The following is a 16,095-nucleotide window of genomic DNA, read 5'->3' as shown; positions in this document are numbered from 1 at the left end:
GTTCCCCCGAAAATTAAAAATGGAACTACCATATGATCCAGTAATTGCACTACTGGGTATTTACTCAAAGAAAATGACTTCATTCATTCGGTTCTTGGAGGGCAAGACAGGGTTCAAGTCTAATCTGCAAACTGCCGTGTGGCTGTCACTATGGCTCCCGCCAAGACTCACCTGCCATTTTCTTGCTTTTTTTGTTTTTTTTGTTTTTTCATTTTTTTTTGTTTTTTGAGAGAGAGAGAGAGAGAGCGAGCATAAGTGAGCAAGGCGCAGAGAGAGAGAGAATCCCAGGAGGGGCAGAGAGAGAGGGGTGATTACCCTGAGGCAGCCGCTAAGGACGCTGAAAAGTTGTAAACCGTAAGGGGCTGATCACAGTGCCACTTGCGAGTGACACATTTTGGGGCCCAAATGACATTCAGGCACAGAGGAAATTGTGCTCCTGCTTGACCCTGGATGCCATGCAGCTGTTGAAAACTACTTTGTAGGAGAAAATTTGAGGATTATGTTATATCATGTCATATCATATACTATATTGTATCCTATTATATCATATATGTATTGTATATCATGTATATCATATTATATGTTGTATATCCTATCACATTGCATTAATTATATCATATATTATAAACTTACAGGTCCAGCATGTGCTGGACACATGACCTTCCTGAGTACAGAAAAGAGAGAAAAACCATTGTGGGAGGCACAGCTGGTCTAAACGGCCTCACTGGCCCATGAAGCATTCCCAGATCAAAGCCCTGTGTTTAGAGGACACCTCTGAAAATATAATAGTCACCATTTTATCATTTTTTAAAAAAGTTTATTTACTTATTTGGAGAGAGCGAGAGCAGGGAGGGGCAGAGAGAGAGAGGCTCTCAGCACAGAGCAGGGCTTGAACTCATGAACTACGAGGTCACGACCTGAGCTGAATCAAGAGTCGGACACTCAACCAATGGAGCCCCCCAGGCGCCCCGTCCATTTGACTGTTTTTTAAGTGACCCCCATTTAAAAACTTACCATTTTTAAGTTGTGCTTGGCCGAGGTCAAGGTGAGTGTCACATTGTCTGCCTGTGTGGGTAGACTGGGCCTGGGCACCAACCTTGCAGATCTGGGGCTTTCACGGATGAGCCTTGTGCCCTTGGTCAGGTCGGGTTGGGTTGGTGCCGGGGACTTGACTTCCTCACAGGGACAAGAGGGAACAGCATTTCAGTGAGGAATTACGATTGCACACGAAGCTTGCCCAGCAGCTCACGTTCTGTATGTGGTGGGTAGGTTGACCCCATTTTGTGGGTAGGTTTTGTGGGTAGGGGTTGATCCAAGGAGACTACTCTCCTGATGGACCTGTGTTCTCTGGGTTATTGGATGGTGCCACCTTCTCACTCGTCTGACTCTTAGCTGTCGGAGGAGCGATTGGAAAGGAGATCTCATTGCAAAAGCAAGTGCAGGTTAGAAAAGCCAGCAGGTAGTTTTGGGCCAGCTTCCCCGTTTACGGGCTGCTGGGAGCACCCTGGGTGAATGTCCTTCCCCTTTTCGCAGACGAGGATCCCAGTGGACCGGCTCGCCCGGTTGAGCCAAGAGCGTCCTGTCTGTAGAGACCGGGCTGGGTTTTGAGCCCAGCTTTCCCCACCGAAGGCACTTCCCCAGGGTCACTGGGGAAGCAACTGGACGCGACTGGAAGCGAGAGGCGCCCTTTTAGGTGGCAGTGAAGAGCCCAAAACCTTGGGGATGGTTTTTGAAATGGTAACTTGGTAAATGGCAATTTCAGGTGGTCATTTGAAGGAATTTCCCCGGAAATTAGGAAATTAGGAAGTTCCCTGAATATTAGGAAATCTGGTATCTTCACTGGTAGGAACGCATGAAGGGGAATGGAGTTTGAGCTTGGTTTTGGGCAGCGGTTAATTTAGGGACGTTGGATACTGTGATTTGTAAGAAATACAGATTTGGTCTTTGTCCCCATTTCCAGCACAGTGCCCCAAACCCTTGGGGTTTCTTAAGTGGAGGAGCAGATAGGTGGCTGTTACTGTGCTAAGGAGGTAAAGCACCTGAGGGTGGGGACTGGTGGCCAGGGAGACCGCCCACATGGTTACAGGGGCGGAGCTGTCGGCCCCACCCCCTGACCGCGGGAGGAGGGGCTGCAGGGGGACCGCCCACGTGGTTATAGGGGCGGAGCTGTCTGTGCCACACCGTGACCTCGGGAGCCCCACCCCTGACCCCTGGAGGAGGGGCTGCAGGGAGGCCGCCCACGAGGGGTGGAGCTTTCGGCCCCACCCCCTGACCTCGGGAAGAGGGGCTGCAGCGGGACCGCCCACGTGGTTACGGGGGCGGGGCTATCAGTCCTATCCCATGACCACGGGAGGAGGGGCTGCAGGGGGACCGCCCACGGGTCACAGGGGCGGGGCTATCGGCCCCACCCCTTGACCTCGGGAGGAGGGGCTGGCAGGGTGACCGCCCACGTGGTCACAGGGGCGGAGCTGTCGGCCCCACCCCCTGGCCTCGGGAGGAGGGGCTGCAGGTTGGATCAATCACCAATGGCCGATGATTTCATCAATCATGCTCCTGTAATGAAACCCCCATAAAACCCAACAGACAAAAGGTCCCTAGAACCTCCGGGTTGGTGAGCACGTGGAGATGGGGGGACAGCGGGCTCTGGGGCGGCAGGGAGCTCGGTGCCCCCTCCCTAACCATGCCCTGGGCGGCTCTCCCTTTCTTCTGTTCCCGACTTAATGGTTTTACAGTAGACCAGGGATCTAGTGAACCATCAAACCCAGTTTTCTTTTTTTTCTCATCTTCCTGGAGAATTTCTTGTTAAAAATTTAGTAGCAACTAAATGAAAGTGGAGGAATACTGTCGTGTCAGGTGGGTCGTGGCCTGTGGGTCGTGCACTGTGGGTCCTGTGGGTGTGGCTTTCCCACACCAGGGCTCTGGTCCTTGGACCCCCTTCCATCCCCCTCCTCAGCCATGGGACCAGGTCCTGTGGGCGCCCACCCTTTTCTCAGGTCCTCTGGGTCGCCCTGGCCCCAGCAGCCCTTGCGCTCTTTCCCCTGCTCCTGGCGTCCGTGGCGGCCTAGGTGGTGAGATTACAACACTGATAAAGCTGATGGTATGGGCGCTTACCGCCTGCCAGGCACAGTGCTGAGCTCTCTCTCTGGGCGGGGTCTCATCTGACGGCTCCATGCTTAGGCAGTGTTCAGTGACCGGCCCCAGAGGGCAAGTGGGGAAACCGAGGCTTCCAGTGGTCACCCGATGCCATCACTGTCCTCTCAGGAGGGGGATGCACGCTTGGCACCAGCTAGAGCAACTCCTATCCCCACAGCTGGTGGCACTGGGTTCCCACCCGCACCGTCTGTGGTCAGGTCCGCCCCCTTTGGTGAACCTTACTGACGCTGGCAGCAAGGGGTTCTGAAAACCCCTTCAGAACACATCTAGGACCCTGTTTGTCACCCCTTTTCAGAGACCTCTGCAGGACTTCTCCTGACCCGGGAAATGCTCTGACTGGGTTCAGGCACCAGAAACCCTGACCTCAGGGCCCCTTGTCGCCTCGTCCCCGTGTGGTCTGGGCCCCTCCCTGGGGCTCCTCTGGCCGTCTCCAGGGCGGTCTCCCGAAGGTCCCCTCTCCCCATTTCTGTAGCTGGGCGGTGCTCCTGTCCCTAGGCCCATCAGTGACCATCGTCACCTATGCTCTTGCTGCTTTCCGGCGCTTGTGGGACTGCCATCCAGCCTCTCTGGGGATCGCTCGGTTCGTCACGTGGGCACAGTGCCAGGATCCCGAGTGGTGCAGCCCGGGAGGCCCCAGTCCGGGTGGATGGTGCATTTTAATGGAGCGTGTTTCTGGTGCTGGCAGGGAGGACGCTCACTGGGCTGTCTTAGGCGTGCATGAGGACAGATGGGGCCACAGGAAGTGGTCCACCTGCCGGTGGTCAAGGGCACCGGGATGGCCATCCCAGAAACCTGATGATTCATAAGTGACCAAAGCCGAGGTCTGCTGTGCCCTTCTCAGGGCAGGGACGGCATGTCCTGGACTCCACTGTCGGCTGTCTCTGTTCAGCAGGCTTGGTGGGCACCCCAGGCCGCCTTCCCTCGGGGACCGCTGGGGGCGGGGTGGAGGGCCTACCTCTTGGTCCACATTTGTCAGCGTCTGAGGGTCTCTGTGGCATCATCCAGGCTGCCCTTGGTGGACCTCGGGGTCAGATGGGGACACAGCCCTGCCAGGCACACCTGGAGCAGACTCGGGTCCCTGCCGCTAAAGCTTCCAACTGCAGAATGAATGACGGGACCCTCCTGCCTTTGGAAGAGCGTGGCCGGCGTGGCTCCTGGACCGTGGAGGATCACTCCGTGTGCTGGCTCACTTCCCTAGCTGTTGCTGCCTCAGTTGAAAATGCTCCTGCTGGGAATTTGAGGGTATTTTTGAGAGAGCTGGATCCCTGGCTTGGCATGTCCTCTGTCACCACGCGGTAAGGGATAAATGCCTGACCCATGCCCACACTCGGCCCGTCTGGGCTGGTCCCCCACCAGGAAGCAGGCGCCTCCCTGTCCCATCCCGCACTTGTACGACACAGGAGGTGGCCTATAGCCTTCTCTCCCCTTACAGGGCCGGTGATGGTGCAGCGTGCTGATGTCCGCCATGCGCAGCCTGGGGACCGCGTGTCCCTCCGGCCTCTCCCGTCCTCACAACCAGGGTGGGACACCTCTCTTGTCAACCTGGTTCACAGAGGTGGGAGCCGGAGCTCCCAAGAGTGAGAGATGCTGTCTGTTCCCAGGTCGGCTGACCTGACAGGTGAAGGGGCGGCTGTCTGTCCCCACGCTTGCTCTCAGGAAGGCCTGCCAGCCTGCAGGAGCCAAGCCACCTGAGGCAGACCCCGGCCTGTGGGCTCCAGGCCTGCCACGCATCTGGCTGGAAGGAGACCCGTGTGGACCCGGTGCCCCCCGGCCCTCATGCCAGGGACAGGGCCGGGAGGGGCCCAGCGGACCCACCACGCTCTCCCGTGGTCCTCTTTATAGGGAGAGATATTCTCATTATGAGATAATGGATCAGAATAAAAGAAACGTGCGTGAGAGACGGAATTACAAACGAGCCCGCTTGGATCTCCCTCTGAATGTAGGGGATGAGCCTGACCATTTGGAAACAAAATCAGGCTGACGGTTGCCAGCGTAGACCTGGCCGTGGGGTCTGTGCTCTGCTCCGGGTCCTCCTCTCCCACATCTGAGTGACGACCGGCCCAGTTCGATCCAGGCGCAGACAGCCTGGGTGCCTGAAAAGTCGCTGTAGTCCCACTGTCTGATGTATATCCAGCCCCCTCTCTCTGTTTTGGTCTCCGGGAGACTTGGAGCCCGAGGGGCACGTGTTAGGAGAGACCCCGCTTCTTCTCTCTGGTCCGGCTATGCACTCAGACGCTGTGTTTGTGTTCACGTTGTGGTTTTGTGTGCACGTAAGGGACAGAGAGAGGAGGGCGGGCACCAGGCACCTGTGGAGCGCGGGATGCAGGCCCGAGACCTGCCCACCCAGGAATGTGCAGTAGGCTGCTCTGGGGGTGAGGGTGGGGGTAGGGCTTTGGACACCGAAGACCTCTCACTGTGCCCTCATTTCCACCCCCCCCACCCCCCGGAAGCCAGGTTGCCGTCAGGGATGCAGCCCCTGCCCAGTGAGCCTGTCCTGCTCCCCTGGGTCCTGCAGGGCCCTGGCTGGGCGCATGCTGCTGGTGCCCGGCGTGCAGGCATGCGTGCTGCTGCTGTGGGCTGGGCCTGCCTGCGGCTCCGGCACCGCTGCCCTTGAGACTTCCCCAGCCACGGCGGGGCGGGCGCTGTCCCACCTGCTCCCTGTGAGGCCAGGGGCAGGGAGAAGGCGCGGGACTTGAAGCTGGGAAGGAGCCAGGCGGTGAGAGGGGCCTGCTTCTGAAGGTGAAGCCCTGGCCCCGGGGCCCCTCAGCAGCGCCGTGAGTTCTGCTCCCGGAGGGATCTGTGGGGCCGCGTGTACTTGGCAGTGGCTTTCTCCCCGGTGCCCCTGCTCTGTTTGCTCACGTCCTTGCTCTGCTGCGAGGGGGCAGTAAAAGTTCCATGTAGCGCCAGGTCTGACGCTTCTCCCGCCGGCGGCTTCCTGGGCTGCCCCTTCTGGGGACCCCCTTCCTCCTTGCCCTCTGCTTTCACGGGCGCCTTCCTTCCATATGGTGCAGCCTACTTCCCGCCGAGTGCTGAGTGCTTGGTGCAGACTTGGCTCAGAGAGAACCTCCCTCGGAGCGACACCGTGCTGCTCCTAGAGGAGCTGGGGCGGGGGGAGGGGGGGGTGGGGTGGGGAGCAGAGTGACGTTCTTTTAATTTCCTAACTCGAGCCTGCTATGTTTTTCTTGGACACTCACTGCTGCTCGTGTTTAAGTGCGGTAAGAAAGACGTTCAAGCTGGGCGCTCCTGGTAATGACTTTGTTTCTGGCCTTCTTGTGGAAGGGAGGGAGAAGTGGCTGTCTGTCTGGCTGGCTGGCTGGGTTTGGGAAGGTCTCGATTCTCCCACTGCACGCTGGTGAGAGGGTCTCGCCAGGCACTGCGGTCCATATGGGCTTTTGGCGGAGGCTGGCTTTCGGGGCCAGCCCCCGCCTGGCGCCCCATACGGCAACTGGGTGCACAGCTGGTGTTGTTAGCTCTGTCCACGTGCTTCCTCACCCAATGCTGCTGACACCTCTGCTTTCCAGGTGTGGAAACTGAGTCACAGAAGGTTGAGTAAATTCCCAAGGTTGGACAGCCCGGGAAGCAGCCGGGAAGTGCTTGACTGCTGCATCCTGCCTGCTGGGCAGCGAGTGAACGAATCCGTGCCTTCGGATTTGTCCAGTGGACGTGGCTAGTCATTGCCTTTGCAAAAGGTTTTCATTTTTTTTCCCCATTTGCCTTGTGCGGTGTGCTTCCGCTGGTCTGTGGACTGTGCTTTCTTCCTGCGCGCGCGGCTGGCCTGCTCCCTGCCCCTGGCCCCGGAGCCCTGCTTCCTTGTGAATCTGGCTTCGGTTACGCAACTGTCCTTTTTGTTCCTTTTTACGGAACTGTTAGTGGCTGTGGTTTCAGGGCCGTCTGAGCGGCTGGGAGCAGCGCACAGGCCCCGTGGCTCCCTGCGGTCCACACCTGGCTGGGACCCCTGCTGCAGAGGGTCTCTGCTCGTCACCCTGAAGCCCGAGAGGGTGAGGGGAGGTGGGCAGCAGGGGCACAGCCTTCAGTCTCTGAGCAGGAGCTAGGGCGAGCTCCCACCTGCGCCAGAACCCCCCACCCCCCGTTCCGGGTTCTTGCCTCGTGTCGCCTTGTGGCTGTGCAAGGGACAGTTTTTTTCCAGGTATCCCCCAGAGTCATCGGTTCCCTCTGTTGTGACCTCACCAAGGCGGACACACTTCCTACCTTTCATTCTGTTGCTCTTTTAGGGGCCGGGTGTTCAGGCCGCTCGGTGCATTGACTTTATTATCCTACGAATAAACATGATAGGCATTTAGGACCGAAATGTAGAGCGGTATCCCCGTGCCTCTAACATGGCCAGATCATCCCTTGGATGTGTGGAGGTTAGCGGTGGGCTTATTCCCTCCTGTATCCCGCAAACTGTGTGCTCTGCCAGCTGCTGGGGTAGGATGTGGTCCCCAGGTGGAAGGTGGGAGCCACTGCCTCTGCGGGTCTTTACCTGGGGTGGCGGAGGAGGGTGCACAGCATGGGCGAGAATTCATGTGGCGAGTTATTTCTGTGCAGTTGAGGGCTGTGCCATCATGGCACATACAAACAGGGCCAGGGATCGGGGCCGCTTTGCTGGGGAGGTGACATCTGAGCTGAGAGGTCTAGGATTAAAAGGAGCTAACCTGGTGAGGCTTGCCTAAGTGGGTGAAGAGCATTCCAGACCTGCAGGGCATACGCAAAGGTCCTGAGGCAGGAAGGGTGGAGTGTGCTGGGAAAACTGGAAGAGAAGGGCCATGGGGCAGGGGTGGAGAGAGGGAGGTGCCTGCCCTTGGCTCACAGCAGTGGGATGTGGGGACACAGCACCAGCATTAGCCCTACAGATGGGCTGTGAGTTCTGCTCCTCAGGCTCCCGTCCACCTGGGGTGTCCCTGCCAGCCCACCGCGTTGGGGACAGGCCCTCCTTGCTGACATGGGGGCACCATCCACTTCGTGAGTCTCATTAGGCAGGTCTTCTCCATCTTCCTGGTTTCCCAGACAACACGCAGAAATCGTAGATGCTAAGGGTGCATCGTGCCGGGCCTGCTGTGGCGCCACAGCACCCCTGCAGAGAGGTTGCTGGATGTAGGAGCCCATTTTACAGATGAGGGCCCTCATCTGCAGGAGGTCCTGTGGTTCTGGGACAGCCTGGGTGGCTACCCTGGCCAGGTGCCTGCTGGCCGTCCCCAGACGGCTGGTCACAGCCACCGGGAAGGGGTGGCGTTGTCCAGCCCTGGCCTTCTGCTTAATTGCCAGGTGACGTGTGTCGGGGGCACGCTGTCTGCGTCCTCCCTCTGTTTTCCGGCTGGGTGTTAGGTGTCCTCACTGCCCTCCCCGCCCCCAAGCTGGGTCCTTCTGGAAGCCCTTGGCGGCGGGGGGGGGGGGGGGGGGCTCCGTGCTCTGTGGCCAGGAGTCCTTGGTATAGACTCACCCCTGCATTAGGTTTGTCCAGCGTCCCTCCTCGAAGCCATGAGCGAGTCCTCTGCTGCTGGGACGTGATTGTTGGAAATCCAACCTGTCGGTTCAGACCCAGAGTGTCCTGTCTTCTGGCCTGGACGCCAGTCACTTGAGGTGGGAGAGCAGGGCCCTGTGGGTCCTACGGGACTTTGTGCATCTAACAGTCAGGTCTTTGGGGTGTCTGTCTCGTGCCACGTGTGGACTGTACTTTTCGTCTGAAAAAGTAGGAGACAACGTGTGCTTGTAGTACCAGGCTCTGCGCTGAGGGTTCACATTTGGGGTGCTGCAGGGTGTGTGAATGGGCAGAGTCTTGAGGGTTGGCCTGGTCTGGTTCTGATGCTGCCCACGCTGACTTTGGGGTGTCCCACAGCTGCAGACCCTGCGGTACCCAGGGAGGGGGGAAGGTCCCTGCCAGCCTGCTGATCAGATCCCAGACGAGACCAGTGATCAGGCCCCACGGCTGACGGGGCTCGGGGTCCTGCTTGGAACCCCAGCTTTCCCTCCACGGGCCATCTGCTTAGAAAGGGGCCAGGTTACTAGTGGCAAAGCCTTTGTCTCACAGACATATTTGGGCCATTGTCACCCAAATTTGGGCCAGTTTTCTAGTGCTACCCACTGGTCATGGGAATGGTTCCCTATAAGACTGGGTGCTGGGGGGCGGGTCCAGTGGGACAGGGCGGGCGTGCAGGGGGGGGGGAGGGCAGGGTCATGTAGGAGGAGCCACTGAGAGCGGGGTCCTATAGGAGGGGGCGCGGGGGGGGAGGGGTCTTGTAGGAGGGGCCGCCGGGGGGGGTCCTGTAGGAGGGGACACTGGAGCGTGGGGTTGGGGTCCTGTAGGGCCGGCGCTGCAGGATCCCTATATGGACAGCAGGTGTTTCCTGCAAGTCCTGTTTGGGCCCTAGCCCCCAGGTGAAGTGGGGACTGGAACCCCTGTTCTAGAAAGACGAGGAGGGTGGCTGAGGCCGGAGCAGGTGAAGGACCTTTCCAGGTTTGCAGGGTGCAGAGTGACAGCACAAAGGCGGTCTCACGGGCAACCGTGTCTCCTGACAAGGCCTGGACCAGCTTCTCCCAAGAAAAGCCATGCAGCCCTGCCTTCCGCCCTGGGGTAACCCACTCGGAGCAAGCATGGGCTCTGTCTGCCTCTCTTAAAAAAGACAGTTGTGTCTGCGTCCAGATCTCACGGGGGATCAGTGTCCCTCCTGCAAGATGGGTCTGGGGGTTTATATCCCACAGCTACAGAGTTGCTACTTCTGAGCGCGTTTCAAACATAGAAGTAACACCAGTAGCAAAAGAAATGAGGATCGATTATTGCAAAAGTGTGTTGGGCAAGAGAGTCCCTCTGGGCAGATGCAGCGATCGAGTGGTTACCTGCTGGAGCACCCGCCTGGCTGCTGGCCAGAGTCCTGGGCTCCGGGGCTGCGTTCTCTCTGCCTTCCAAGTGCTGGACCCAAAGCGACTGCTGGCCAGGGAGGCCAGTGACTTGGTCGGGGTCCCAGGACTGCTTAGGGGCCCAGCACGTGCGCTGCCTGGCCCTCACCGGAAACAGTGCCTTTGGGGCAGCGTGGGCTTGCGCTTCCCCTGTTGCAGGTGTAACCTTTGCCACGGATTCCACCGGTGCCCCTCCCCTCCGTCTCCCGCCGGGTTTCTTCGCGCCTTTAGAAGTTGCGGGCTGTGATAAGCGGGTGCCAGATCGACAGGGGTGAAGGAGGCGGGGCTGGGCAGAGGCAGGTGGGGACCAGGAGCCAGCTCGGGAATCATCTGTGTTATTTATCTCTGTCGCTCTGGTCAGTAATGATAAGAGTGGCTGGCGGTGTCCTCAGAAGGCTTCCTGGAAAGGTGGGTGGGCAGCGTCTTCCTGCCAAGTACCGCGAGCAAAGCGCAGCCCCGGGGGCCTGGGGTCTTCCCGCAGAGAGGTTTTCTCCCACTTCCTGTATGGGGTTAGGATGCAGGGTTCTGGTGCACAAGGGACCTTCCTCTTTGGTAGATTTCCAGGAAGCTGGTTTCTGGGTCATTCCTCAGCCGTGAAATGCGCTGTGGTGTTTGAAGGGGGGGCTCGGCTTTTGAACCCCACGAGCAGATTGGTTCTTTGCTGTCCAGCACAGACGCACAGAGACTGCATACCCGAGGGTACCTTCTGGCCAGTGACGTGTTTTGGGAAGTCTTGCCCCTTCTGTAGTCTCCTAGCTGCTACACAGCAGAGCGGGCAGCCAAGGGGCTACCATCTCTGTGTGTCCGGGGTCCCATCAGCCACATGTCATCCGCTTGGCTCCAAATGTAGCCTCTGAGGGAGGGAGTCCGGTGCGCGTGGAGTCTCAGAGGCTGGCTTCCAGAGGTGGCTTGGTCCCGGCCGCTCTGTCCTCTGCGGTGGGGGCTGGGCTCGCTCTCCCGACCTCCTTGATGCTGGCCTGGCCCCGGGGTCGGGCTCGGCAGCACGGGCCGTGGGCCACCAGGGCCAGGGGATCGAAAGAGCCCTGGGTTTAGTGTCAGAAGTTGCTATCACATCTTCACTGTGCGATTCTAGACACAACACGGTCTTTCTGGATGCTGTTTCCCAGGCTGCCTATGGGGGTTCCCGCCGGGAGCCAGGTGGCCCACCAGGTGTGGTGAGCTTTCTGACCGCAGTCCACTGTGGCCTGTCACAGGATGCTGCTGGTGGAACAGGGGGCCACGTGGTCAGAGGACCCGGACCCCGTCCCCTCAGGCAGAGGGCCAGAAACAGGGTCCCAAGCTGGCCTTGTATCTGTCCTAGGGACCCCTCCTGCTGCTCTTCCCCTCCATGCACCTGTTCTGGCCACGCTCGTCTCCTCACTGTCCCCAAGATGCAGAATAGAGCTACTTCATGGTCAGTCACCAGTTGTGCTCTTCCTGGGACACATTTTCTTGAGGTGACCCCCTCACTGCAGGGACCCCCCGCCCCTCCACGCTGACCTGCGGCTCTGCCCACCTCCCCGTGCACCTGAGGGGTGGGGGAGGCCTCACCACCGGGCTGGGGGGAGGGGGTGCAGGCGGTGAGCGGTGGTTCTGGCCCGTCATCCGGTTAGGTGATGTGTGGGCTGGAAAGCATGAAGGGCCTTGCCCTCAAGGAACGTGTGCTTTCTCTACAAACTTACACGCGTGGATCTTGTCTGGTTTTCAGTCCGTGCACATTACTTCAGTCTAAACTGGCGTTGGGCACCGTGGGGCGGCTGCAGGTGGGGCTAGGGGTAGGGGCAGGCGGCCCGGCCTTCCGATCGCATTGTGTGTGTGTGTGTGTGTGTGTGTGTGTGTGTGTGTGTGCACGTGTGTGTTTAGCGACCCGCCTTTCACGTATGTGTCTACGCATCGTGTGTATGCACCTGTCGTGTGTCTGCCCTGGATCTATCTGCCATCCATCCGTGCCAGGGGATGCAGGTGGGGATTCCCCGGGCTGGGGGCTGGCTGGGACCCCTCTGGGAAGTGCTGGGCCTCAAGGCTGCTTTGGGGAGAGTGGGCCCAGCCCCCTGACCTCCTGGGAGCCACTGTCCACGCTGCTCAGAGTCCCAGGCACCGAGGGAGCCGGCTCAGTCCCGGACTCGTCTGTAAGGCGGGACCCGTACGAGAGGCACCCGTCCGCCAGGGACAGCCAGCGGGCAGCCTCCCTGGGCACTCTGTGCTTCCTGCGCCACACGCTCCCAGCATCACCGCACACTCCATCCGCGGAGCGGGGCCAGGACACGCGGCAGGCTCCGGGAAGGGGCCGCCTAGTCCTGGGAAGGGCGCTCGGAACACCATGCTGGGCTTACGGCTCTCCCGCCTCTGCCATCTTTGGCAATGCCTTGCACACCTCTTTGAGCCTCGGTTTCCCCACTTTTGAAATGTGGGAGGTAATTCCTACTCACAAAGAAGTTGCTGGGCGTGTCTCCTGAGATCGTGTCTACGAGGCCTTTGTGGATCACGTTAACACACGCACACACGGAAGGGTCTTGCAAATTGTAAAGTCATCACACCTGAGGCTTTTTCCCTGCAGGATGGGCTTTTTATTTTTATTTATTTATTTATTTATTTATTTATTTATTTATTTATTTTTAAAAATTTTTTAACGTTTATTTATTTATTTATTTATTTATTTATTTATTTTTTTTGAGACAGAGACAGAGCATGAACGGGGGAGGGGCAGAGAGAGAGGGAGACACAGAATTGGAAGCAGGCTTCAGGCTCTGAGCCATCAGCCCAGAGCCCGACGCGGGGCTCGAACTCAGGGACCGAGAGATCGTGACCTGAGCTGAAGTCGGACGCCCAACCGACTGAGCCACCCAGGCGCCCCAGGATGGGCTTTTTTAAAAAATGGTAGATGTTGGGGCGCCTAGGTGACTCAGTGGGTTAAGTGTCCAACTCTTGATTTTGGTTCAGGTCATGATCTCAAGGTTCATGAAATCGAGCCTCACGTCAGGTTCTGTGCTGATGGTGTGGAGCCTGCTTGGGATTTTCCCTCTCTCTCTCTCTCTCTCTCTCTCTCTCTCCCTCCCTCTCCCTCTCCCTCTCCCTCTCCCTCTCCCTCTCCCTCTCCCTCTCTCTCTTTCTCTCTCTGTCTTTCAAAATAAATGAACAAACCTTAAAAAGCAAATAGTAGAAGCAATAGAGAATTATCAGGCTTTGTTTTGTTCGAGTCAGTCTTATGATAATGGTAGGGATCTAGTGAGCGTTGGTCGAACACCTCCTGTATACAGGGGACAGGCATTTACAGGTGCCGTGGGTGGGTTTGTCCTGCTGGGGGTTCGTGGACCATGTGGCTGGGGGTCTGCAGTCATAGGGCCCTGACGTGCTGGAGACCCTCCCTGGCCGTAAGAGGCGCCAGCAGTCACCGTGTTTGACTTCCCACTTAATGACTAAATCACAGAACGGTGGCCGTCCTTCTTTCTCTGTGGGCTGGTGGCTGTGGACCGCGTGGGACTGACCTGTGCTTTGTCGTTTGCAGGCTCCGGGGGGCTCTGCACCATCTGCTGCTGTCTGCCGTGCCGGGCCGTCCAGGTAAGCGTCCAGAACCTGGTGTCCCTGCCTCAGGCCAGACACGACAGGAAGCCTGAGTGTGGTCTTCCTGGAGTCTGTGGTCATGTTCCCAGGTGATGCGTGTCTGTGGTCGTGTTCCAAGGTGTAGAAAGCTCTTTTTTTTTTTTTTTCCCCTGGATGCACCTTCCCAGCATTGAAGCCCAGATTGTGGGAATGTGATTGTTTCCATGCACAGCCCTGGCTTCTTTGTGCAGGTGAACTTGGGGGGCGTTCCAGAGTCGAGCCCAGCAGGTGAACCAAGCTCTGTCTGCCTGAGTCCGGGCAGGGCCTGCTGGGACGGCCACGGCCAGCGCTCCACGTGGGGCAGTCTCTCAGGAGCTGTGGTTGGTGGATAAGACACGTTATTACTTTTTATATCAGTGTTTAAAAACCTGATTTATTTTATTTTGTTTTATTTTATTTTATTTTATTTTATTTTATTTTATTTGGGGGTTGGGGAGGGGGCAGAGGCACAGGGAGAGAGAGAGAATCTTTTAATGTTTATTTATTTATTTATTTATTTTGAGAGAGAGAGAGAGAGAGAGAGTGAGTCAGAGTGTGAGCGGCAGAGGGGCAGAGAGAGAGGGAGACATAGAATCTGAAGCAGGCTGCAGGCTCTGAGCCATCAGCACAGAGCCCAATGCAGGGCTCGAACGTACGGACCGTGAGATCATGACCTGAGCCGAAGTCGGACACTCAACCGACTGAGCCCCCCAGGCGCCCCAGAGAGAGAGAGAGAGCGAGAGCGAGAGAGAGAGAGAGAGAGAGAGAGAATCTTAAGCGGGCTCCATCCTCAGTGCAGAGCCTGACATGGGGTTTGACCTAGCGACCCTGGGATCGTGACCTGAGATGAAATCAAGACTCAGATGCTCAAATGACTGAGCCACCCACCTGCCCCAAAACCTGATTTAATTTTTAAAAGTCATCAAAACTCTTTTGCAGCCATATGTGCATAAGGCAGAGAAAAAACATCTTGGTGATGTTTTGCATCCTGATTTGAATAAATCAACTTGAATGACTAAGTTTATGATACTGGATCTGATGATGTTCCTTCCAGTGGGTATAATAACAGCACCGTAGGTATTCCTAGGAAGCGTCTGTCTTCCAGAAGGAAATACTAAAATGTTTATAAACGAGGTGGTAACAATGTCTGGGATTTCTTCACTGCGGCCAGAGTGGTGGACGAGGGGGTGTGAGCAGAAACGTGTGTTAATGTCGAAGTGAGATGGTGGGTCCGTAGCGGTTGGTTAAACTTTTGTAGGTTTTTGAATTTTCCAAAATTAGGAGAGAAACACCTATAAAAGGGGCAGTCGATAAACAGGTGGCAGCCACAAAGGTTCAAAGCTCCTGGTAGCGATGGCTGTGGACCAAAACCACCTTCCTGTGACCGTCCTGTGTCCCTTTGTGGGTTTTCTGTGGGTCTTACCGTGCTGGGGTTGACCCAACACCTCATCCCCGGCCACCGTCAGCCCTGGGGGCCTGCCCTGCCATGAGGATGAGGAGGGAGGGCTCTCGGGACATGATCCCCACGGTGCCGTCCCAGCCTCAGCAGCCCTCCCCTCTGTAGGCCCCGTTGTGGTCGGTGGTCCTGCCTCCGCACCCCTGCCCTCCCACCCCCAATTCCCCAGGAGCCTGCACACAGCAGCCCTGCTGGTAGAGCCGGCCGCCCCTGTGGCCGAGGGGAGGCACCTGTAGGGTGGCCGCCCATACTCCTTCCCAGCGTGTCCCCTCCACGGCCCCTACACCTGTCTCCAGGTGGGGCGGGAAGACCTAAGGACCCTCCACGGGGCCTCTGCTCCCGCTGCCCTGACCCCCAGGAGTGAGGACCAGGCTCCTCCCTCCAGAGTCCGTCCCCTGGGGGTCCCCTGGGGGTCTCCCTCTGCCGCAGGGCAGGGGCTCCTATGATGCAAACACACTCGGAATAGACACACAGCCCCCCAGGGGGCTGCCGCCGGGGCTCCCCTGTGAGCAGCCAGTGTGGGCACCTCCATGTCCTGACCGGCCCCTTCTCCTAGGCCCGCGGTGCTGAGCCCCGCCATGGAGGACGGCCGCGAGCTGGACCTCACCTACATCACTGAGCGCATCATCGCGGTGTCCTTCCCCGCCAGCTGCTCTGAGGAGTCCTACCTGCACAACCTGCAGGAGGTGACGCGCATGCTGAGGTCCAAACACGGGGACAACTACCTGGTGAGTGGGGGGACACCGAGTGCGGGGATGGTGGGGGGGGGGACACTGAGCCTGGGGATGGTGGGGGGGGACACTGAGCCTGGGGATGGTGGGGGGGGACACTGAGCCTGGGGAGGGTGGGGGGGGGGGACACCGAGTGTGGGGATGGTGGGGGGGGGGACACTGAGCCTGGGGAGGGTGGGAGGGGACACCGAGCCTGGGGACGATGTGGGGGGGGACACTGAGCGCAGGGATGGTGCAGGGAGGGGGCACTGAGCGCGGGGAGAATAGGAGAGGGGACAATGA

General features: G+C 58.3%; 1 protein-coding gene across 1 annotated transcript in view; it reads left to right on the top strand.

The window, feature by feature from the left end:
* The window catches only part of TNS3 (tensin 3), a 216,139-nt gene that overhangs the window by 79,947 nt on the left and 120,097 nt on the right, over nt 1-16,095 (top strand). The window contains exons 5-6 of the mRNA XM_042927325.1: nt 13,553-13,605; nt 15,639-15,810. Coding sequence (XP_042783259.1) covers nt 13,553-13,605; nt 15,639-15,810 — 225 coding nt within the window. The remainder of the gene's footprint in view (nt 1-13,552; nt 13,606-15,638; nt 15,811-16,095) is intronic.

This window comes from Panthera leo, chromosome A2 (assembly GCF_018350215.1).
Source record: "Panthera leo isolate Ple1 chromosome A2, P.leo_Ple1_pat1.1, whole genome shotgun sequence".
Taxonomy (NCBI): domain Eukaryota; kingdom Metazoa; phylum Chordata; class Mammalia; order Carnivora; family Felidae; genus Panthera; species Panthera leo.
This window is presented reverse-complemented; position numbering and strand designations above follow the sequence as displayed.